Source organism: Emydura macquarii, unplaced genomic scaffold (genome assembly GCF_026122565.2).
Source record: "Emydura macquarii macquarii isolate MOO-44397 ecotype Brisbane River unplaced genomic scaffold, CSIRO-AGI_Emac_v2 contig_2676, whole genome shotgun sequence".
Lineage (NCBI taxonomy): Eukaryota > Metazoa > Chordata > Testudines > Chelidae > Emydura > Emydura macquarii.
Window position 1 is genome coordinate 2,844,826 of NW_027132813.1, and position 23,577 is coordinate 2,868,402.

The 23,577-nt window shown below is 40.5% G+C and overlaps 1 protein-coding gene across 1 annotated transcript in view; it reads left to right on the forward strand.

The window, feature by feature from the left end:
- DNAH8 (dynein axonemal heavy chain 8) overlaps positions 1 to 23,577 on the forward strand; it is a 563,218-nt gene that overhangs the window by 230,459 nt on the left and 309,182 nt on the right. The window contains exons 27-31 of the mRNA XM_067565373.1: positions 1,334 to 1,530; positions 12,386 to 12,512; positions 19,216 to 19,451; positions 22,259 to 22,363; positions 22,935 to 23,048. Of these exons, the coding sequence (XP_067421474.1) occupies positions 1,334 to 1,530; positions 12,386 to 12,512; positions 19,216 to 19,451; positions 22,259 to 22,363; positions 22,935 to 23,048 (779 nt within the window). The remainder of the gene's footprint in view (positions 1 to 1,333; positions 1,531 to 12,385; positions 12,513 to 19,215; positions 19,452 to 22,258; positions 22,364 to 22,934; positions 23,049 to 23,577) is intronic.

Sequence of the window (23,577 nt, forward strand, 5' to 3'; positions counted from 1 at the left end):
ATTGCATTATAGAAATAGTGTCACAGTATGAGTCTCGCCTTTAACCTCAAGCAACATAAAATTGTTAGTGTTACCTTTTTATACTGCTCCTACTTTCTTACTACTGAAGAATGTAGCCCATAATAGTGCTATTGGATAACATAAAGAGTTATGCAGATTTCATTCAGTGGATGATTAAAACAGGAAAGAGAGGCAGTGCTATTATTAGGATTTAGATTACTGACATTGCATTTGAAAGAGTTCATTATTATCTTCATTCCTAACGTGAACATATGCAGAATTGTACTATTAATAGAATTATTAAGAGAGAGGAATGATGCTGGAGTGGTTAGGGCACTAGGTAGGACTTGCGAGATATGGGTTCACTTACCTACCCCACCACAAGCTTTCTGTTTGTGCCTCAATTCTGCATCTGTAAATTGGGGAAGGTATTTTTGTAATTCCCAGAAGTGTAGTAAGGATAAATACATTAAAGATTGTGGGAGGGTCAGATGCTGAGGTGATGATGGCCATATGAGTACTTAAATTAGATGACTGGATTATGTCATTTAAATTATGAGGGGCATATGTTGCACAGAATTTTAAGAATTTAAGTTAATATGCATTGATATGAGAGAAGTAGGAAGGCATAAAGCATTATCTTCCTGAAAATATTTTTGACTCTGTTAAAGAAAAGATGAGAAAATAGCATATCAATAATTGGCAACAAAAATACTGGGAATCATGCTTTTAAAAATCTGTTGTAAAATTGTATGGAAATTATATGTACTAACCTCTCACACACAAAAATTGAAGTTAACATGTGTCTCTTGGGTGACAATTGACATTTTCAGATCCTTAACCTACATATTTTGATAAAGATGGATATCTGCTTAGAAAGGACCTTTAATGGAATAACAAGGGTGTTTCATATAAGAGATAAAGTACCTCATACTATCTGAGAGAGCTTGTGTGACTAAATATTTGAAATAAATGGTTTTAATGAAGTTAACAAATATCACTTTACATCATATAACATCAAAACTGTGCTAGGTGTGCATTTCGCGAGAAGAATGAAGACAAAGTCCCTGAAAATTTAAAATGTAAACAAGCAACTGATAGACAGAGGATAGGGGAATGGGATGCAACACCCCTAGCAGTAATGAAGTTAGTACACTTTACAGGTTTTTGACACTTCCACAACTTTTGCTCAGAGGTATTTTTTGGTTTAACTCTTCTCTCTTCTATTTTGTTAAAAATATATTGGGAGAGGATTATAGTTTTATAGTTTTGGAAGTTTGAAGGTGGATTTTAATAGTTCATTAACATTTTATGTAAATTGTTTATTTTACAGAAGTACTTGATGAGATCATTCCTGTAAGAAAGCTAAGAAATTTTTATCCAGGTGTTGCAGAACACAAAGATATTTCTAAACTAGTGGTGCTCCTCTCCTCATCTGTAAATTCTGTAAGAAAATCAGCTAGTGAAGCACTGCAAGACTTTCAGAAGTATAAGGTTCTTTGGACAGAAGACAGAGATGCTAAAGTTCAGGTAAATTTATTGATGAGCATTTCTAAGGGAGTATCCTCTATAAGTCTCTTCATCTTTTGAAATAAAAAGACACTGAGGAAGACTGGAGGAAAAGAATGTGGAAATAAATTGATTAACAGATGAAAGAAATCACTATGACCTTACAACAACAGTGGTAAATAATATATATAGTATATTTCCGAAGCAAGAGCACCCCCCAAGTGAGGTGAGTTAGTACATGTCAACACTGCGATTAAACACTCACGACTGGCTTGGGTCAGCTGACTGGGCCCATGGATCACAGGCTGTGGGGCTGTAAAATTGCAGTGTAGACGTTTGGGATCAGGCTGGAGCCTAGGCTCTGGGATTCTCCTCGTTTGCGGGAACCCAAAGCTTGGGCTCCAGCCCGAGCCCAAATTTCTACACTTCCATTTTACAGCCCCGTAGCATGAGTCTGAGTCAGCTGACATGAACCAGCCACAGGTGTTTAATTGCAGTGTAGGAATACCCTTAACGACTTTATAGCACTAGAATTACGAGACTTCTCCAGTCACACATTGGGAACGTGGGTGCCAGAATATCAGTGTCTGATAACATAGTGAGCAGTACTAAAATAATGGAAATTTGCTACCACATAATCTTTGCATTTACTTTTATGACTGCATTTTCAATTAATTGTGCTTAGAATTAAAAATACCTCAAATACTGCAATTAATTAAACTATTTAGAGTAGTTAATGTCCAGAATTGAGTGGCTCCCAGCATACTTATCATTAGAGAAGGATATATATTTCTTGATAAAATAACATTTTGTGAGACTGTTTCTTGAAAAAAGAAGAAAAGTGGAGGTGACTAGAGGAAGGGATACAAATTAGACTGAACTGTTATAGCTTCTGCTTTGTATATCACAAGTATGGGTTCCTACTTCAGGAGGCAGATTCCTCAAGGTGCATTCTGATAGAACTCTTGGAAGTGGAGTGTCCTCTGGGGCTATGATTGTGGCTAGCACCAGCTGTCATTCCGTTCTTCCTCACTTCTGTTAACTTCAAGTCAGATGCCCCAGTCTTCACATTTGATCTTTCATCGGCTTTTCATTTTAAAAATCTCCAGAATAACCATTTGTATTGAGCTACTTTTTGTGTTCTCTGTTTTTGTAATTAAGTTAGATAGATATAGTTAGTTCCACACTGTTGCATAGTCTCTGCAGTTGTCTTTGACTCTCTGCCCTATTAGATGCTGGCTTGTTAACCCTGTCCTTCTATGAGTGGTGTCCCTGTGAGAGCTCCACTTCAGGTGTTGGCACATCCTTGTGTACTCAATCTGAGATTTCTGTCAGCAGTGTTCGTCTGGGTCACACATGTTGTCCCTGTCTCACGGCGCCGTTGGCATCTCGCTCGGCATGTGTGTGACCAGACCCCTTCAGTTCCTTCTCAACTGTTTGCGATCCAAGATAGAGTCCACAGCAGTTCCTATCTTTAGCTCACCTTAACAATTAAATAGCATTTATATAGTATGAGTTTAGTTGTTAGTTAGTTACTTACCTTTCCCCATTTACCCAGTTTAAAAAAAAATCCTCATAGAGCAGAATAGATTTTTCCCTCAGGGAACCTGCTGTTATACATGATTCATTAGGATTTAAAAGATACATGTCATGCAGAGACAATGCTTTTTTTGCCTCTGACTTTACATACAAGATCAACTCCCAGACTACTACACTGCACAGCACAGAATGGGGAGGAGGTGAGCAGCCCTCAGTGGTGAAAGAACTGGTTCAGGACTATTTAGAAAGGCTGGACATGCACAAGTCCATGGGGCCAGATGCAATGTATCCAATGGTGCTGAGGGAGTTGGTTGATGTGATTGCAGAGCCATTGGCCATTATCTTTGAAAACTTGTGGCAACAGGGGGAGGTCCCGGATGATTGGGAAAAGGCAAATATAGTGCCCATCTTCAAAAAATGGAAGAAGGAGGATCCAGGGAACTGTCAGCCTAACCTCAGTCAGCCTAACCTCAGTCCCTAGAAAAATCATGGAACAGGTCCTCAAGGAATCCATTTTGAGGCACTTGGAAGAGAGGAAGGTGATCAGGAGCAGTCAGCATGGATTCACCAAGGGCAAGTCATGTCTGAGCAACCTGATTGCCTTCTATGATGAGATGACTGACTCTGTGGATGTGAGGAAAGCGGTGGACGTGATATATCTTGACTTTAGCAAAGCTTTTGTTATGGTCTCCCACAGTATTCTTATCAGCAAGTTAAAGAAGTATGGGTTGGATGAATGGACTATAAGGTGGATAGAAAGCTGGTTAGATCATCAGGCTCAATGGGTAGTGATCAACAGCTCGATGTCTAGTTGGCAGCCGGTAACAAGTGGAGTGCCTCAATGGTCGATGCTGGGGCCAGTTTTGTTCAAATCTTTATTAATGATCTGGAGGATGGAATGGATTACACCCTCAGCAAGTTTGCAGATGACACTAAGCTGGGGGGAATGATAGATACGCTGGAGGGCAGGGATAGATACAGAGCGACCTAGAGAAATTAGAGGATTGGGCCAAAAGAAATCTGATGAGGTTCAACAAGGACAAGTGCAGAGTCCTGCACTTAGGACAGAAGAATCCCATGGACTGCTACAGACTGGGGACTGACTAGCTAGGCATCAGTTTGGCAGAAAAGAACCTAGGAGTTAGAGTGGACAAGAAGCTGGATGTGAGTCAACAGTGTGCCCTTATTGCCAAGAAGGCTAATGGCATATTGTGCTACATTAGTAGGAGCATTGCTAGCAGATCAAGGGAAGTGATTATTCCCCTCTATTTGGCACTGGTGAGGCCTCATTTGGAGTATTGTGTTCAGTTTTGAAATGATCTGGATCTGAGAAACCCCTCTGTACATCGGCTTCAGCCGACCAGCAATGCCCCTCCAAGCACAAGTGTTGGAGCAGAGCCCTTAACATTGAAGCCCAAGGACTCGTCACACAGGGCTCCCCATATGAGTAAGAGACACTTGCATGGGCATAATGACAGATCCCTGCATCGGACTGTTCAGAAGAAACAGGTTTCCTCCCTGAACTGGTCCAGGTTAGGCGAGACATTGTGTATGGAACCCTCAGAACTGACTCTACAGAAGACTCCCAGACTGCTGGAGAAGGTGTGGAAAAAGAGGTATGGTGACTGACAGGGAAAAATAAACACTTTCCAATCCCATCTATAAGTGCAGGTGCCACCTCATCATTCCAAAGTCCATCTCGCTGTGTCACGTGAATGGGCCCTTCAGGCATGTGTATTGCAACTCCTTGGACTCTGGACAGTATGGAGACCTTTGTAAAGCCAGAGGATATCTTCCTCCCCTACCCAGAGTCTCCACTCCTCTTGGGCCCTTCCCTCCTGAGAGACGTCTTTACCCTGGAGGAAGAACTGTTACAGTTGTCTCAGGAGAGGTCCGATTTCTGTTCATCAGACAGTAGCGTCTCAGTACCACAGCTACCAATGGAACTGTCCTCAGAATTGGAGAAGTCGGAGAAGATAGCAGCACTAGTATCTCTGCAAAGGCAGAAGATTACTGACAGACAGTCAAGGCATTGTTATTCTTCCAGTTATAACACCTCCATGGCCTTATTGGGGCCCTTGAGACTCCTATGGCAGGCACTTGAACCCCTCTCAGGAGTCGGACCACTCCTCCTCCTTTTATCGGCCGGTTCCATCAGTGTATGAGGAGGAAGAACCAGATCTGGTTCCACTGGTACTGCCAGTTCTGATGGAGGCCTCTTTATCGCTTCCGGATGCTGCTGTCACTCCTTTGTCGACCTCTCCACCACATGACCACTGGCAATATCAGGAATTGTTGCAAAGGGTCGCTTATGATCTACAGATCCTGTTAGAGGAGGTCCAGGACCCTCAATATCAACTCCTGGACATATTATAACCACAGGGACCAACTAGCATGGCCCTTTCAATCAATGAGGTCATATTAGAACAAAACAGAGTATCTGGCGCATACCAGTAGCTTGTGTCCCAATGCCGAAAAAAGCCAAAAGATGCTATTTTGTGCAGGCCAATTGTGCTGACTTCTTGGTTTCCCATTTGCCCCTAAGTCATTGATAGTACAGGTGGGTACAGAGAGAGCTTGGATAATCTACCTGCCAGATAAATGGTCAAAGAAACTGGACCTTCTGGGTATGAAGATTTTCTCCTTCACAGGTCTAACAATTTACTATAGCTAAGTACCAAGCTTTATTAGCAAAATATGATTTTAACACCTACACTATGCTTGTGGAATTTAAAGACAAACTCCTCATGGAAGACTGAACCCAGTTCCTATCCTCTCTGGACGAAGGGAGGTTGGTAGCAAAAGGGGACTCTCCAGGCTGTGGAGAGCAGATACAGCATCCAGATCTTTGGCCAAAGGACTTGTCATGCAAGGGACTTGTGTCTCCTGTCATTGGGCTTTCCAAGAGAAGTCCAAAATACTATACAAGACCTCCCCATCAACGAGTCCAACTTTTTTAATGAAAAGACAGATGAGTCTCTACACTCTATAAAGGATTCAAGATCCACCCTGTGATCCCTGGGAATTTATGCTGTAGCCCCAGAAGGAAACACCAGAAAGAGCTTTAGACCACAGCTACCCTCTTCACATACCCCATACTCCCAGCATCAACTTGAACCTCATCATACGTGACAAAGCATTTAGAGGTCCCATTTCTCAGCTCCCCCAGTTTTACATTTGCCACAAACTCCAAGTGTCGCTTAGCATGCATGTCAAGACCCTGGTACCACCACTGATGCCATCTACTTCTTTGGAGGTCACCTTACTGTCTTCACCCAGAGCTGGAACAAGTTCACCATGAACACTTGGGTTCTGGAGATTATCCATCAGGAGTTTCTTTCTTTGTTTCCCTCCTCACAAACCACCTTTCTGACCCCACTTCAGCCACCTGTCTCACCAACTGATTCTTCAACAGGACATGGAATCCCTGTAACATTGAGGTGACAGAGAACGTTCCACTTCAGTACCAGGAGAGAGAGTTCTACTCCCCATATTTCCTAATCCCCAGAAAAGACAGGGTGGAGACCCCTCCTGGACCTTTGGCAGTTCAACATCTTTATCCGAAAGCTAAGATTCAGGATGATTACTTTGACATCTGTAATCCCCCTCCCTTAAAAAAAAAGTGTGGTTCTTGACATGAAGTACGCATATTTCCAAACGGACATTCACCCATTGCACAGGAAGTTCATGCATTTCCTGGTTGGCCGAGAGCACTACCAGTTCCGCATCCTTCCATTTGGACTTGCGATGGCACCCAGTGTCTTCATGAAAGTTTTTGCAGTGGTAGCAGCCTAGGTGAGATGTCAGGGATATACTGTATTTCCATACCTCTATGACTTGCTAGGCCAATCTTGCCAAGAAGTTTTATCAGCCACAGAATTTCTTTGGTACCTCCTTGCCATCTTCTTTGATACCTCCTCTCCACCTTAGGTGTTTGCTTAAATGAAGACAAGTCTCTTTACATTTTATAGATGAATGGCTGGATTCAATCTTTGCAAGAGCTTTCCTCCCTGCAGACAGGTTTTGTGCAATGAGCAACCTGACCTCTTGCATCGCCTGCAAAACTGAAACTATCGTGCCATGTGCACCTACAAGACACCTTTCGCCAGACTCCACTTGGGATGACTACAAGCTTGGCTCCACTTGACCTATCAACCAAACAGGGATCTCATCAACTCTAAAGTCACTGTTCCCTCCAGGGTTCTGACCTCCCTTGCTTGGTGCTCCAATGCAAACAAAGTCATGGTGCGGACTCCCTTGCTGGAGATGAGAGTGGTTCACCTGGCATGCAAGGCCTTCCTTCCCCTCATATGCTCATTCCACGTACAAATAATATCAGGCAATATCACCACAATGGTCTATATAAACAAACAGGAAGGAGTGAGATTTCATCTCCTCTGCCTGGAAACAATCAGAGTTTGGACTTGGTGTATCAGAAATCACACCACCATACAGGCTGCCTACTTCCTGCGTGTTCAGAACTGCCTAGCAGATAGATTAAGCAGAAGCTTCTTTGCTTGAATGGGAGATCCATGGCACAGTCCTAACCACCATATTCACATGATGGAGGACTCCGCTACGGGACCTTTTTGCATCCCAGATGAAGAGAAAGCTTCCCATGTATTACTTCAGGGGAGCCATAGGCCAAGAATCCCAGGGCAGTTCTTTCCTGTTCTCCTGGACAGGTGACCTGAGATATGCCTTTCCTCCCATGCAAATTATGTGGAAGAACTGTCAGGACAGAGTCATCATCATCCTAGCACCCTACTGGCCCAGATAATTCTGGGTCATGTAGCTCCTAACAATGTCCACATGCCCCTCATCAGGATCCACGCATTTCAGGATCTCCTAACTCAGGATGGGGGTAAAGTCAAGCACCCCAATCTGAGCACACTCCACTTCATGGCCTGGCGTTCGGCTGGGTGTTGGAGATAGAAGACTTATGCTCCACCCCTGTTCAGGAATCCTGTCCCAAAGCTGGAAGGATTCCACTAGATTCTGCTTCCTAGCTAAATGGTGGTGGTTTTCAGACTGGGTGCATTGCCAGCATCATTCACTTGATCCTGTGGGCATTCCAGTTACCCTAGACCAGTGATACTCAGACATCAGTGGTTCAGGAACCAAATTAGCAATCAACATTACCCAAAAGAGCCACAGTAGTTTGAATTCATTTCATTTACTATAGTACTATATATTCATATTTAAACAGTATGATGGGGAAATATATTTTTCTCACAGAAAAATGACTGACCAGTGTGACCCCATTTAAACACTGATTGAGGGGTGTTTAAACGATTGAGGGGTGCTATTACTAGAAAATACGAGTGTGGGTTTCTTTCAGTGGCACATTGAGCACAGTTGGGACTTTTGCTTAGAGAAAATCCTGACTTGCTCCATGTCAAACCTGCTGGGAACCATTCCCTGTTCATGTAGCTTATCTTCCCAATATGTCCTGTTTCCTCTCACTGCCTGTCCTGTATGCATTCTGATGCAAGAAGCCTGCAAGAGAGAGGTGTCAGACATATGGAGGGTTTGTTGAGTCTGGCATGGAGCCTAAAGTTGCCCTGTATTCAGATAAGAGCTTGGGAGTGTAGGGAGGAGCTTTCATCACTTGATACTCAGACAAGGTGAGGCCTAGTGGAATTCCTATACTCCATTGAGATGGGGAGAGAGAGGTGGGACACTCAGCAGTGGGAGGGAGGTGGGACCACTTCAGGGGAAGAAGTGGAGTATGCTTGTCCTCCAGATTCTAAAGGTTAAATCTTTCCAGCGGAATTTTGTGCTCAAATATGACATAACAGTATGGTGTACAATGGCTAATACTGAGTCATTTTATAGCCCGCCTGTTTTTTTTTGCTTTTTTTCAACAAAATAGTAAGTACTTTGCCAGCTGCACATGAAAAATTAAAAAATTACACTACTACAAGATGTACAGTATAAAGAGAAATACCAGATAATTAATGCATCCACAACAACAATGAATATATAATTTATTATTTTAATGTACTGAGGGCCAAATTTTCAAAGGTCTGTGTAATGATCAAGCCAAGCACATACACCACTGCCGGGGCAAAATCCTATAGTTGCATGTACATACTGATACGTGTGCATGGAATTACTCAAATTATCCATACAATTGAGGGACGTTTTGCCCTTGAAGATAGTACACATATTTGATGCAGCTCTTCTGTTGTATAGTTATGATGGAATGTTCACCCCATACTGACCCGAAAGGGTAAAGGTGGCCCAGGAGGGGTCAGTTAATCTAGTAAATTGCACTTGGAGGGAAACTGAGTCCAGGCTGACAAGCACTAATTGAAGATGGAGCCTATCTGGGCAGGACTAGATGAGGCTTGTATAAAGCAAGGAAGTGAGAGCAGAAGAGGGCTGCAATGTGGAAGTCTGCAGTCAATCTCTGGACTTATTGAGGAGAGAAGAAGGAAACCCCAGGGGGGAGCAGAAACCCTGGGATACTGACCCTGAGGGATGGGGTTTGCCCAGAGGGGTGGAGAAGGAAAGTCTGAGAAGGTAGGGCAGGAAGAAGCCCAGGGACACAGCAACCAAAGTCTATGCCAGGGGTTCCCAACTTTTTCCTCAGTGTGATCTCATTTAAACACTGAAAATTTTTGGCAACCCCAGCAGACAAGTCAGGGCATTGCAATGCTTATGGTATTTACATTTTTCATTTAAAACGTTTAAAATGATTTTAATGTTTTTTAAATAAAAAATGCAACATTGAATACAAAGCCTAAAATAGCTATTAAATCTATTTATCTGACATTTATTACTTTTGCTTTAACTGTAGATTATATTTACTGTGTGGTCATACTGTTAAATAACCCTAGATTTCATGGTTGCTAATTTGAGACTTAAAAGTGTGGGGAAGGGGCACACCGAATTGATTCTGGGCACTGCTATACCTAAGTATAGGTATCCAGCAACAGACCACTGTAATGTAGGCTGTTCCCCAGTGCTGTCTCAGTTTTCCCATGGGTAGCTCTGGCTCCCAGATCAGCCCAGACACCAGAGGTTACAAAATGACTTAAAGCAACCTTATTTCTTTTCCCCTGGGCTGCAAGTTTTGTTGTGCTCCACCTTTGTAGTGCCTTGCAATAATTGTCCCGTGCCCTGGGTAGCCACCTGACAATGCCAAGGTCAAGGCAGGCTGTAAAAAGAGAGCAGATTCTCCCAACACTGGTGGGTGACCCTGAAGTCAGGCTTCCCAACCAGCCACAAACTGCGCTTCTGGATCCCCACAGAAGCCAGTACATAAATACACACAGCTCCCTCAATGCATTTCAGATTCTGGCTCCCAATTAGCCACTGGGTCCCGTAAAGAGACCACTTATTTAAACTCTATGCTCTTTACTAAAAAGGTTCCCTCTGAACCCAAGGGGTCAGCCACAGTACCAGTTCAATATAAGTTTGGATCTTACCTAAAATACCACACTGCCAGCCAATCCTTTAGTAACTAAAACTAAAGGTTTGTTGTAAAAAGAAAGAAATAAACCATAAGAGAAATGTTAAAGGGTCAAAGCAAATCAGATATATACAAATGATTGAAAGTCCATATACATCCAGTTTCTGGGAGAACTGTGGATTTGCAAGCTTGTACAATTCCTCTGGTATATATCCAACACCTGAATGGGTCTTAGTCCTTCAGTTCAGTTGCAAAATTGATCCAGAAGTAGGTATGTGTCTGTAGCTGAACAGGAACAAAGACCAAATGGTTTCTGTGGCTTGGCCTTATATACCCTCTGACCCTGGCCATTCTGTCTTGTGGAATGTTACAAGAACTAAAGTGGAGTCCAGAGTCACATGGGCCAATCCTGGTAACTCTTCAGGTATACCGTTAGTTTCTTCCTGGGCCCTTTGCTTCTGTAAAGGTTTTGATGGGCCATTAAGCAGGCTATTGTCCTGACACCTGTCTGTCTGGGGTGTGTCTTATACAGCATTGTTTGAAACACAGGTACATCAAATATGTCCATAACTTCCATCACAGATCTAACACATGAACATAAGTATTGCCACCTTTCTCAGTGCATTACATCCTTTCTAACAGCGCCTGAAATGGCATATCCCACATGAATCGTTATGATTTTGACATATTAATGTTACACAATACAGTAAACACCCCCCGCCCCCCAAGCCAGCCTGCATGACACCCCAACATGAGACTGGTGTAGAAGGGAGTAATCAGAGCTCCTGAATACACCTCAGGGGCCCCCCTTATCCAGACAGTGTGACAGTCCTCATTCATCTCACTTAGGCCCCATCCACAACATTGTGACCACACACCCTTCCCACTCTCCTGCCCCAGGCAGCCCCACATCCAGCACTGTGACACCCCCTTGCTCTCTTGCCCCTGGTAGCCCCCCAGCACTGTGACATCCCCATCTCTTCTGCCCCAGGCAATCCCTCAGCACTGTGACACCCCCCCTTCCCACTCTTCTGCCCCAGGCAGCCCCACCACACCCAGCACTGTGACATTCCCCTTCTCTCATGCCCCCCCCCACAGTGTGCCTGTCTCCTGCCCCAGCCCACAGCAGTGCCTCCCTCTATTCCAGGGCCGCTACCCCAACCTGGACACTGCTGGGTGTCGCGAGGTGCCCAGGACTCAATGTGGCAGGGAGGGCATGTGGGCGGGGAGGACACAAAGTGAAAGGGGAGAAATGAGGCTGCCTGCCCATGACCCAGCTTGGCTAGCGCAGCTCCAGTCCCTAGCGGGCTGGAGTCCCACCCTGCATTGCCCAGTGCTCCAGGCCGGGAGCTGTTGAGCGTCTTTGCGACCCCATTCTTCATCGTTATGACCCCAAATGGGGTCACAACCCCAAGGTTGGGAACCACTGGTCTATGCAATCCCCTTCCTTGTTGCTGTTTCTCTGGGCTGGTTGTTATCTGGCTTTCTCAGGTTTTCTTTCCCCACAGGGTTGACCCTTCTTCCAGGGCTAGGATTCCAGGGCTTATTCTCCCCATTGGATTTCCTCCTCCCCACCTCTGCTTCTGGAGAGTGACTGCAGATTGTATCCTTGCCTCCGCCCGGTATTACAAACATCCTTTTTTTATAATCGTTTCCCAGCTTCTCCCCCAGCTGGGCTTCATCTGCAATTACTATGTATACTTCCCTGGTTTCCCATCAAGTGCAACTGTAGAAGCCCAGTGTGTGGTGAACACCACATCACAGCTGGATTTTCAAAATTTGGCCTTTCAGGTTCACAACTTTTACCAATTCAAAATGTGTTATATAATGTTTGATGTAATAATACAATATTAACACTTGTTTTACTGATGAGATAAAAAAGAACATTTATTAACGGATATTTTAAACTACCCACAGCAATTTCTGGCTAGCAGTCCCTCTCTGACTGAAATCAGAGCAGAAATTCTACATTATGCTACTTTTGAACAAGAGATTGAGGATTTAAAACCTACTATTCTTGTAGGTCCAATTGAATTACATACAGGTATGACTATTTATCTTTTTTTTTAGTATATAATATATGATGTAATAAATGAATATAATATTTATATTCTAAATTATCTGATTTGTTATTTATAGTGAAATGAACAGATCAATGTTTGCTTATACTCTAGTTAATTGTCATAATATGACTAGAAATGATCAAATATCTAATGTTTGTTTTTTCATTTATGCCTCTGTGTTGCTTCTTCCAGTCAGCAATCTGGAACATTGGGATACTTTCTGTTCTAATGCAACATATAGTGCAGACTTGCCAATCACAGAATTGCTTCTTGTGTCTTGCTTACAAACACTCTTGTTAATACATCCCAGATTGATGTTTGCTTTTTTTTGCAACAGTGTTACACTGTTGACTCATATTTATCTTGTAATCTACTATGACCCTCAGATCCCTTTTCGCAATGCTCCTTTATAGTTAGTCATTTTCCATTTTGTATGTGTGTAACTGATTGTTCTTTCCTAAGAGGAGTACTTTGCATTTGTCCTTATTGAATTTCATCCTGTTCACTTCAGACCATTTCTCCAGTTTGTCCAGATCATTTTGAATTTTAATCCTATCCTCCAAAGCACTTGCAACCCCTCCCAGCCTAGTATCATCTGCAAACTTTGTAAGTGTACTTTCTATGCCATTATCTAAATCACTGATGAAGATAGAGATACGGAACAGAACCAGACCCAGAACTGATCTCTGCGGGACCCCACTTGATATGCCTTTACAGCTTGACTGTGAACCACTAATAACTTCTCTCTGAGAACGGTTTTCCAGTCAGTTATGCACTCAGTTATTCACTTAGTAGCTCAATCTAGGTTGTATTTCCCTAGTTTGTTTATCAGAAGGTCATGCAAGACAGTATCAAAAGCCTTACTAAAGCCAAGATATACCACATCTACTGCTTTCGCACTCTCTACAAGGCTTGTTACCGTGTCAAAGAAAGCTATTAGGTTGGTTTGACACGATTTGTTCTGACAAATCCATGCTGACTGTTACTTCCCTTTTTATATATTGGTACTATATGTGCTCTTTTCCAAGCCTCTGGAATCTCTCCCATCTTCCGTGACTTTTTGAAGATAATCACTAATGGCTCTTATATCTCCGCATTCAGCTCCTTGAGTAATCAAGGATGTATTTCATCAGGCCTCGGTGACTTGAAGACATCTGACTTGTCTAAGTAATTTTTAACTTGTTTTTTCCCTATTTTAGCCTCTGATCCTACCTCATTTTCATTGACATTCACTGTTAGATGTCCAATCGCTACTAAACTTTTTGGTGAAAACCGAAATAAAAAAGTCACTTAGCACTTCTGCCATTTCCATGTTTTCTGTTATTATTTTTCTCCGGTCATTGAGTAATGGGCCTACCCTGTCCTTGGTCTTCTTGCTTCTAATGTATTTGTAGAATGTTTTCTTGTTACCCTTTATGTCTCTAGCTAATTTAATCTTGTTTTGTGCCTTGGCCTTTCTAATTTTTCCCTACATACTTGTATTATTTATTTATATTCATCTTTTGTAATTTAACCTAATTTCTACTTTTTGTTACATTCTTTTTTTCGAGTTTCAGATCATTGAAGATCTCCTGGTTAAGCCAGGGTGGTATCTTGCCATACTTCCTATAATTCCTATGCTCTTGTGCCCTTAATAATAACTTTTTCAAAAACTGTCAACTCTCTTGAACTGTTTCCCCTTAGAGATGCTTCCCATGGCATCTTACTGACCAGCTTCCTGAGTTTTCTAAAGTCTGCCTTCTTGAAATTCATTATCTTTATTGTGCTGTTTTCCCTGCTACCGTTCCTTAAAATCATGAACTCTATCATTTCATAATCACTTTTACCCAAGCTGCCTTCCACTTTCAAATTCTCAACCAGTTCCTCCCTATTTGTCAAAATCAAATCTAGAACAGTCTCTCCCCAGTAGTTTTCTCCACTTTCTGAAATAGAAAATTGTCTCCAAAACATTCCAAGAACTTTCTGGATAATCTGTGCCCTGCTGTGTTATTTTCCCCAACAGATGTTTGGGTAGCTGAAATCCCCAATCACCACCAAGTCCTGTGCATTGAAATGATTTTGTTAAATGTTTAAAAAAATGCCTCATCCATCTCTTCTTCCTGGTTAAGTGGTCTGTAGTAGACCCCTACCGTGACATCACCTTTGTCTTTTTTTATGCCTTTTATCCTTACCAGAGACTTTCAACAAATCTGTCTCCTATTTCCATCTGTACCTCAGTCCAAATATATACATCTTTGATCTATAAGGCAATACCTCCCTTTCAAATCAAGCTCCTTTTAGCCTTCCTGAGCTGATGTTAGGAAATCTGAAACTCTTACTCCCATTTGGGAGGCACATGTGCAGTAACAGATTTCTTCTGTATTTTTCCAGTGCCTTCTCATATTGTAATGCCATAATGTTCCAGTATTCCGTACCCCAGCTTACTCTCCTTTCTTAATCAGAAATAGTAGAAGAAAAGTAGTTCTCATCCTTGTCTCTTTGTTAAGTGTCACTTTTCTGGACCATGGAATTTTTTTATTTGAGGAATTTACAGTGAAATACTATCCTTAGGTGGACAAGACTATTTAACAGTCCATGGCCACAGCCACGAAACAACCCTCATCTCCTTCACAGAGTTGTCCCCCACCTTTTCAGCCTTTTTGTAGTCCTTGTAGTTCCCCATCCCCACCTCCGCAAAAACAAGTGCAATTTGGATTTGAAAAGGACAGAGGCAAAAAATGTAGGGCATTACCATTTTCTTAATTATCATTCTTCAAGGATCTAGATTTCATCAGAAATGTAATTTAATTAACGATGACCTGGAACTTAACAGGGCCGGGTGTAGCCTAAAATAATAATCGTATCTCTTTCTTAGCAATGTTCATCTGTAGATCTCAAAGTGCTTTACAGAGAAGGTAAAAATCATTCTTCTCTGATGGTATCTGTGCATTCCTACTTGTGGGAAATCGTATTCCTAGCATCAAACTGGAACTGCCTTGAAAAGGCATGTCTGATATGGGGTGCAATAGTAGTCCTGCATGTAGGCAATGTCATCACCATATTCCATATAAGAGAGTACATCTCCTTACTGCCTCAGTTCCTTTGCTGGTGCCACAGAGAGCCAATGGAACTTACCTTTTGTGTCCTCAAGCTTTTCCTCAACGTCTAATTTTTCTCTCGTATATTGTTAATTATTTAGATTTAGTTTCTTATGTAGTATAGTGTTAACATAGTTTAGGTAGCCAAACCACCTTGAGCCCCAGGCCTTTCTACCCTTAAGTCCCATAGGAGCTTTAAGAACTCTGCATCCTGTTCAATGATAATTCCTGAGGTGGACTCCAGTGTTAGATTCCTTGTATTCCTGGATGAGACCCATTCTGTGTCCTGTTGTGAAATTCGCTGTACCTTCACTCCCTGTGCCTGGAGGAAGAGACATTTGATTCCTTATGTGTACATGGTTTCTAGAGTGTACAGCAAGGGCTAGTGCAGCTAGTAGCAAGGCCAGCCTCTGTGCTGAAGTTTTCCAGTAAGAGACCTAAGAATCACCTCATCATTCCCTCCATATCAGGCCTGCGGTCTGCTCTCCAAGACAATCCTGTGTTGTTGAACCTGCTGCCCAACACCTCCATTGCTGAACAAAGGCTTCTTGGCACTCTGCAAGGCAGAAGAAGGCCTCATCGGAGCTGAGTACCCATGTGCCAGCAACATCATTAATACTGTCTGGCATCAAGGCTCTGTCTCCAAAATCCCTGTTGAAACCTCTTGGATCAAGAGGGTGGAGAAGAGGAAGCATCCTGGTCCGTTAGAGGGTCATAAGCAGAAAAAGAAGACACATTGTTTTCTTTCCTCACTTCCTTCAATGCATGTCAGCTCCAAATATCCTTTGCTAATACCACATCACCTTTGGTTTCTACACCACTGGGGCCAGAAGTTTCAGCATAATCAAATATGGAATACTCTTTGGTGTGCATACCAGTCACACCAATTATAGCTCTGTACATTATTGGAAGCCCTTCACTGAGGCTGCTCGCTATGCCTCTATAGGTCTTTCAGTTGCTTGACTGTGCAGTTCCAGTATTTGTTGGTTCCCATACAGAATCTCCGTGGAGTATGATATCTCAATATGATATATCAATATGATCATGGAAGGCCCACCATCTCCATTATTGGAGCCCAGTCATCTTCCCTCACAATATATATATAGACATTGTGGAAGGGCCTTATTCAAGGCCCTCTCCAGCTCCTGTTGTGAACTGACATTCAGGAGTCCAGGAAGGTCCTGCTGGAGGCTATCAAGTTGAATCCAGCCTCAACTTTGGCATTGCCACTATCATTGTTGCCAATGTCCCTTCTAGTACTATATCTTCCTTTGGTGTCAATGTCTTTCTCAGTACTATGCCCTTCCTTGGCACCAATGACTCCATTGACATCCACCTTTCAGCCAACCCAATCAGCATTGCTAGCATTGGTACAGCAACCTCCGTGTGATGAACTGCCAGTCTCCTTATTTGTCGTAGAGAGGGAGATTGTCTCTGGAGGTGGAATGTTGGATAAGATTGTCTTCTTGTAGAGAATGTGGCCTGAGTGAACCCTAAAGATCAAGCAGTAACCTTAGTGGTTCATATGCACATTCCACAACCTATCCTCTATCCCCTTTACCGCAGAGACCTTTGTACCTGGGATTTTGCATTTGTGAAGACACTGAGGCCTGATCTACACTGCCGCCGGCATTCGACAGGAGATATGCAAGATATGTAAGGTAGCTTGTGTATCTCCTGTCGACATACTTACATTCAAGTACACGGTGTCTTCACAGTGCTGCGTTGATGGGAGACATCCTCCTGTCGACATAGCTTACTCCTTTTGAGGAGGTGGCTCACCAGCGTCGACCGGTGAGCCCATCTGGGATCGATCACTGCAGATCCGGCAATGAAGACATACCCTGAGTGCAACTGGTGCACTCAATTCTTATTTGCCCTCAACATGGAGCATGAGCACTCTTAGAGCATATGCATGCCATACAGACACTGCTGGCCAAAGGACTCCAAACTCGAGAGCATAGGGCTTGTGCACTGTAGGTGTAATGTGTATATGGATAGCACATCTGGAAGAGCTCCACTTACTATACAGGTAACTTCCCATTTTCTATTGGTAAATACCTGGACAGAGGACTTTGTTTCTAAGTTCCAGCTGATGGCTTCCATCTTTCAAGGTGGTTATCTTTTTAGGGATAACCTGGACTAAATCTTAAGGACACTTTCATATGACCAATAAGAAAAATCTAGAACTTTGAGCAAAACCTCATATGGTAAATTTTCATATTTTTAGATTTCCAAACAAAATTCATCTCAAATTTCAGTTGCCTTATTATCCCAAGAGACACTTCTGATGCAACACAACTTGCAAACTATTCAAACATCCTGCTCAGTCTATATTGTAGTTCAAGGACAAGTACTGAATCAAGGCCTCCTCTCTTTTTGAGAATCAGAATCTGCTTACGTTTGAGGGAGTGGAAGGACTTACCTCCATCCTGTGAATGCTGTTCATAGTCAAAAAGCAGAAGTAGAGGAAGTGAAAGATGGGCAAAAATAATTAATTAGAGGTCTGGAAAAATCTTCCATATAAAGAGAAATTGAAAAAAATTGGATCGTTTATTTTAAAGAGAAAGTGAACAAGAAAGGACAGGATAAAGGTATAATGAATGGTATAGAGAAGGTAGATTGGGCACTTCAGTTCACCTTTTTGAATAATGGATATTCGGTTAAATGGAAAGAAAACAAATATCTGATAAAAGGAAATATTTTGTACACAATGCACAATGAGCCTGAGAAACTCATAGTCACAGATATTATTGAAGCTAAGAGGATTAAAAAAGCCTGCTTATATGTATGGACCACAAAAACATTCAACACCTTAGTTCAAAATTTTAAGCCTCTTTCCAGAAGTTCTAACTGTGGTCATCAACATGCCCTTTCAAATTCATCTGTTTGGTGCTCAGATGAGAACTTTTTGGCTAACATATAATAGAAGAGGTAATAACTTAGATTCAATTCTTGTTTTATGAACATAATGATTATATTAAGTTAGCAATTACTCATTTTCCATCACAGTTCAGAAGTGTTGTTTATTGAAATTCTTACTTGTTCCAAAATTAACTAGCAATTGAAGCAATCGCTGGCTCTTCTACTTCACTGTCGGGTGTGTGTGTATTATCTATTAATGATATGATGTAACAATTCAAAATTTTAGTTGCGGCGTATTCCTGATGCATTCATATAAAGGAATGTAGGCCCAAGATGCCAAATCCTCAGGTGATGTAAATCAGTTTAGCTCCACGGACTTTAATGAAGCTATACCAATTTACACGAAATGAGGATATTGACTGAGAATTTGAAACAAAGCGGTATAAGTGAATAATTTTCTCATTTTGTTAGTCATCTTATATGTTTATTCTTTTAGTGAGATAAACTTATAAAGATGCTTTAAAGCTGATAAAATGTACAAAGCAACCAGAGATTAAATGAATTAATTTTAAAATGATTATGAAACAATAGAATGAAGTAATTCAGTTTACTTTATACAGTAATTTTTCTGACTATAATTATATTTTAAACATGTACACATATTTCTTGTGTATAAATAGTGTGGTTGCCTTCAGAGAATTAAAGTTTAGATGCAATAAAGTGTTGGGTTTTTTTAAACCAGGACCATTGAAACTTGCTTTGTCAATTGAAGCCAAGGCATGGAAGATGCTACTTTGTCGTTACTTAAATGAGGAATACAAAAAGAAAATGACAGACATGATATCATTTATAACTGAATATTTGAAGAAATTATCTAGACCTATTCGTGACTTAGATGATGTCAGATTTGCAATGGAAGCTTTGTCTAACATACGGGACAGTGAAATACAAATGGATATGACTTTAGGACCTATTGAAGTAAGATACTTTTTTTTTTTTTTTTTTGGTTTGGAGTAAAATAATTTATTTAGAATTTTGGATTTTTAAAATAAATTTGGAGAATTCTAATGATGAGTATATTTTCCTCCTATCTACACTTTGAGGGATGGGAAACAAAATACTTATTTCTCTCATTTTGCCTCGCTGCAACAACCCCTTTATTGTCCTTGACATTCTCCTTCCTACCCCTTTTTGTATGCTTAGATAGAGCCTCTTGCAATCTTATATTTCTGCCTTCCAGATTCCAGTGCACAGAACCATTTTTTATTTAGGAAGTCACAATACACTGTCAAAAGGATATGCATCGTTTTTCTAGTTTTAGTTCTTTTAGTTTTCCCAGTTTTCTAATTCCTTGTTTTATTTGTCCATCGTTTGTGGAAGGAGGGAGAAGACTAAACACTAACATTTTCCTTTCTGAAGAATAGTATGAAGAATACCATGATACCAAACAGATGGTGGTTAAAGACTTCAAATGAGTATAAAAGTACAAAAAGTATAAACATAAGGATAGAGGCATAGTCTGGAAAAGCACAGGTCAATGTAACAAAGTTCAATGTTATTAGATGCATATAGACACATCTTCAGTCACAGGGTCACCTTTCCGACACATCTCTCTATGTTCAAGGTTGCTTAAGTAAGCGTTTACCAAAGGAATACCTCAAAATAAATGTGTGTGCCTGTACCTTGAATTTTGTCAGATAAAATAGGCTGAGTCTTTCATTGCTTTCTTTGAGGGAGTAGCTCTTTATGTTGGATGTCACTGACATTAAAGAATAAGAGTATTTTCAATATCCCTACAAACCTCAATTCTCTGTTCATGGACAGGTTCACAGCCTCTATTAAAAATAAAAAAATAAAAACTCCACAGAACTAACACAAATATTACTGTATTCATTTATGCTGTTTTGTTATCCCCTTTAACTTGTTGCTGTGTTATGTATTGTCTGCCTAGTTTGTATATGCTGGAATTAGGAACCATATCTTTCTACATGTCCATAAAGCACCTAACACAGTGTTGTCAGGAGTTATGTTTCATTTTCATGTCTCTAGCATTATTCTGTCCTGATCATACATAAAACAGGAAAGTCCTTCCATTGGTTTAGTGCATTTATTGGGATTCTCTCGTGCTTGTTTGAAGGATATTGATGTTAAATTCAAATAAGGGCTTGTCTGTATTAGGGAAATTTGCATTGGTATAACTACACATTGTGTTTGCAGTGGAAACCCAGTATTGCACCAGTGCAGCATGTCTACATTAGGGGTTTGCACAATGTAACTAAAGTGATGTAGTTACACTGGTGCAAATTTTCATAATTTAGACAAGCCTAGTGTCTGTTTTTCAAATTAGGTACACAAATCATTCATTTTCTTTTGTGTTCTGCGGTAGAGCCAAGATTCTTACATTCTTTTCTAATGGTCCATTATCCAAGAGTTCTAATCTATTTCAAATATGGAATTTCTATTGCTATAGCAACTCAAAACTTGATTGTTCTCTTCTTATTTTGCCACATATAAGGAGGAACAAGCAAGATTTTGACTGATATAATGCTGTGGTTTTCTGTTATTTTTTGTTTTGAATTCTGCAAATTTGAAAAAGACAAATGGCTTGAAATGTCATAGTCATAGATGTTTCGAATAAAAAGGATATAGCTGCTGGTAGCCAACATACTTTTCTTGTCAGTGAAAAGAATGTAGGAGGGAGAGAGAGAGAGAATCTAATGCTATTACTGTCCTATTTGCCCTGTCCAAATTTAGTCTTCCAAACAAGATCTAATGGGATTCACATGTAATTTGTATTTTGACCAATGTCCACATGTTCATTATGAGGAAAGTTGTCTCATCCACACAGCTCCCTGATGGAATTTAAGCCAGCAGCACCAATAGTAGCAGCAAATACTACCAACAGCAAGATTAAAATAATATGTAGAGTTTAGACAAGAGACATATATGCACAAGTGGAGACATAGAACAATATCTTCAGCAACAGCTGTAGTTTTAGGAAAGTATAAGCCAACTTGTTCCTTAGTGAGATTTCACAGGCAGTCATAAGCTGCAGTGAACACAACAGCAGACAGGTAGCTTACGTACTTCACTCAGTCATTTATCTTAGTTGGTTATAATTTTTCCTTGCTCAATGGTGAACCTTAAACTAAACTAATTATCCCATTTCCTTCTTTAAATAATTTGTGCCCTATTTCTACAATGAGGGTACTAAAATAGAAAATATGTAAACCACAGTATTAACAGAACGAAATTACATAAAAAAATCAAACGTCAGCCGCATCCTAGCATTATTATACGTGAAACCACTTTGTAAACCAATCTGAACATATTTAATAATATTCCTTATAAACAGAGTGAAAGGAAACCTCTGAAATATGCAGTATGGTGTGGATAATCATCTAGAGTTGGGAACCTTTCTCAAAATTTACTTATATATCCAGAAAGTATAAAAATTAATAGTCTACTTTGAAAAAATGTAATTAACATGAAAAAAAGTTATGTAACACTACATTTTTAGAAAGTTCTGTGAACATTAACACAGTCAATGCCTAGTGTTTCTAAATTTGCCTCTAATATTTTACATAACTGTACTCATTATAGGATTGGTTGTTGCATCTGCTTTGCTCAGAGAGTGGCTGTTCTTCATCCAAAAACCTTTAAAAAACCCCAGCAAAATGTAAATTCTGGACCAAATCTAATTTGACTCTGTTCTTTTAATGTATATTTAACAAATGTTGTGTTCCTGCTGAATTGTATCATAATTATGTTTTCTTATTTTATAGGAAGCCTATAGTATTTTAAATAGATTTGAAGTCGAGGTGACAAAAGAAGAATCAGAAGGAGTTGATACACTTAGGTATTCTTTTAACAAATTACAAACCAAAGCTGTAAGTATCTGAAATTGTCCTTTTGCTACTATTTATCAGAAGATAGTATGAGTCATTAAGCTCAGATGAGAGTAAGAGACTGATACATAAACTGTACTGCTCTAAGAGTAGCCAAGATAGAAATTGCTCACCTCTTAGTATGTTATTGAAAAGGGTCAGTTACTTCCCACATTTCATAGTGTCAGAGTGCAGCTGAATCCTATCCTTTTGTGTTGTCCTCCCCCCATACATTTTAAAAAAATCTCTGAATATGAATGATGTCTAGGTTTTGTTTTGTTTGTTTGTTTTGTTCACTCTGAATTTTCTACCGATGTATAAATTACAGCATCTTGTAAGAGAATAATCCCTTAAAGGTGTCTAGATTTTTTGTTTTGATTTTTTAAAAACTGTTTTCATATATAGCTGTCTGGAAAAAAAAGCTATTTTTTGTCCAATGCTTCTGTAGTTTTTTTTTAATGTAAGAAATCAAATTGATTATATATAATTGACATCTCTTTCTTCATTACTATTTTTTAAAGAAATAACTTTGTAGCAATAATTTATTTGTAATTGACATTCATTTATATTTTAGGTCAGTGTTCAAGATGAGTTGGTTCAAGTTCAGCCCAAATTTAAGAGTAATCTATTAGAGTCCGTTGAAATTTTTTGTGAAGATGTGGCAAACTTTGACACATCATATGAAACGGTAATTAAATTTGGAAGTTATCTATTGGGCTTGTGGTTCAATTCCTTGGAATACATGGCTTGCAGCAGTTGGGTGCCAAAATTTTGATCTCCCTGTGTGTTCCTGAGGGCATGGTTACCCAATAGACTTTCTGTCACTGTTACTAGGTCAGCTGTACTTTAGGTCCCTTTTAATCCTTCTTAAGTGCATCCTTCAGTTTATAGGCCCGGCTGCTTAATCTCTTTCAAGGGTTTAACCACACCATTTTACCACTCTTAATTGCAGCTGCAGCCCCACTATTTCCCAACCATGTCTATCTGACAGGCCCTACTGAGTTTAGCATGTGTAAGCCCTTTTCTCTGGGAGGTAATATGACTCAAAAATAACTTCTTCAAAATACATTTTTATTTATTCTTTCACCCAAAGATATACAACAAAAAAGGCCTATATGCATTGTCACACAACCCTAGTAAAGTTCTTCTTCCTGGACACCCACCAGGCTGCTGTGTTTCGGTGCCATATCACTGAGCCCCATGTACTTTAAGCTTCC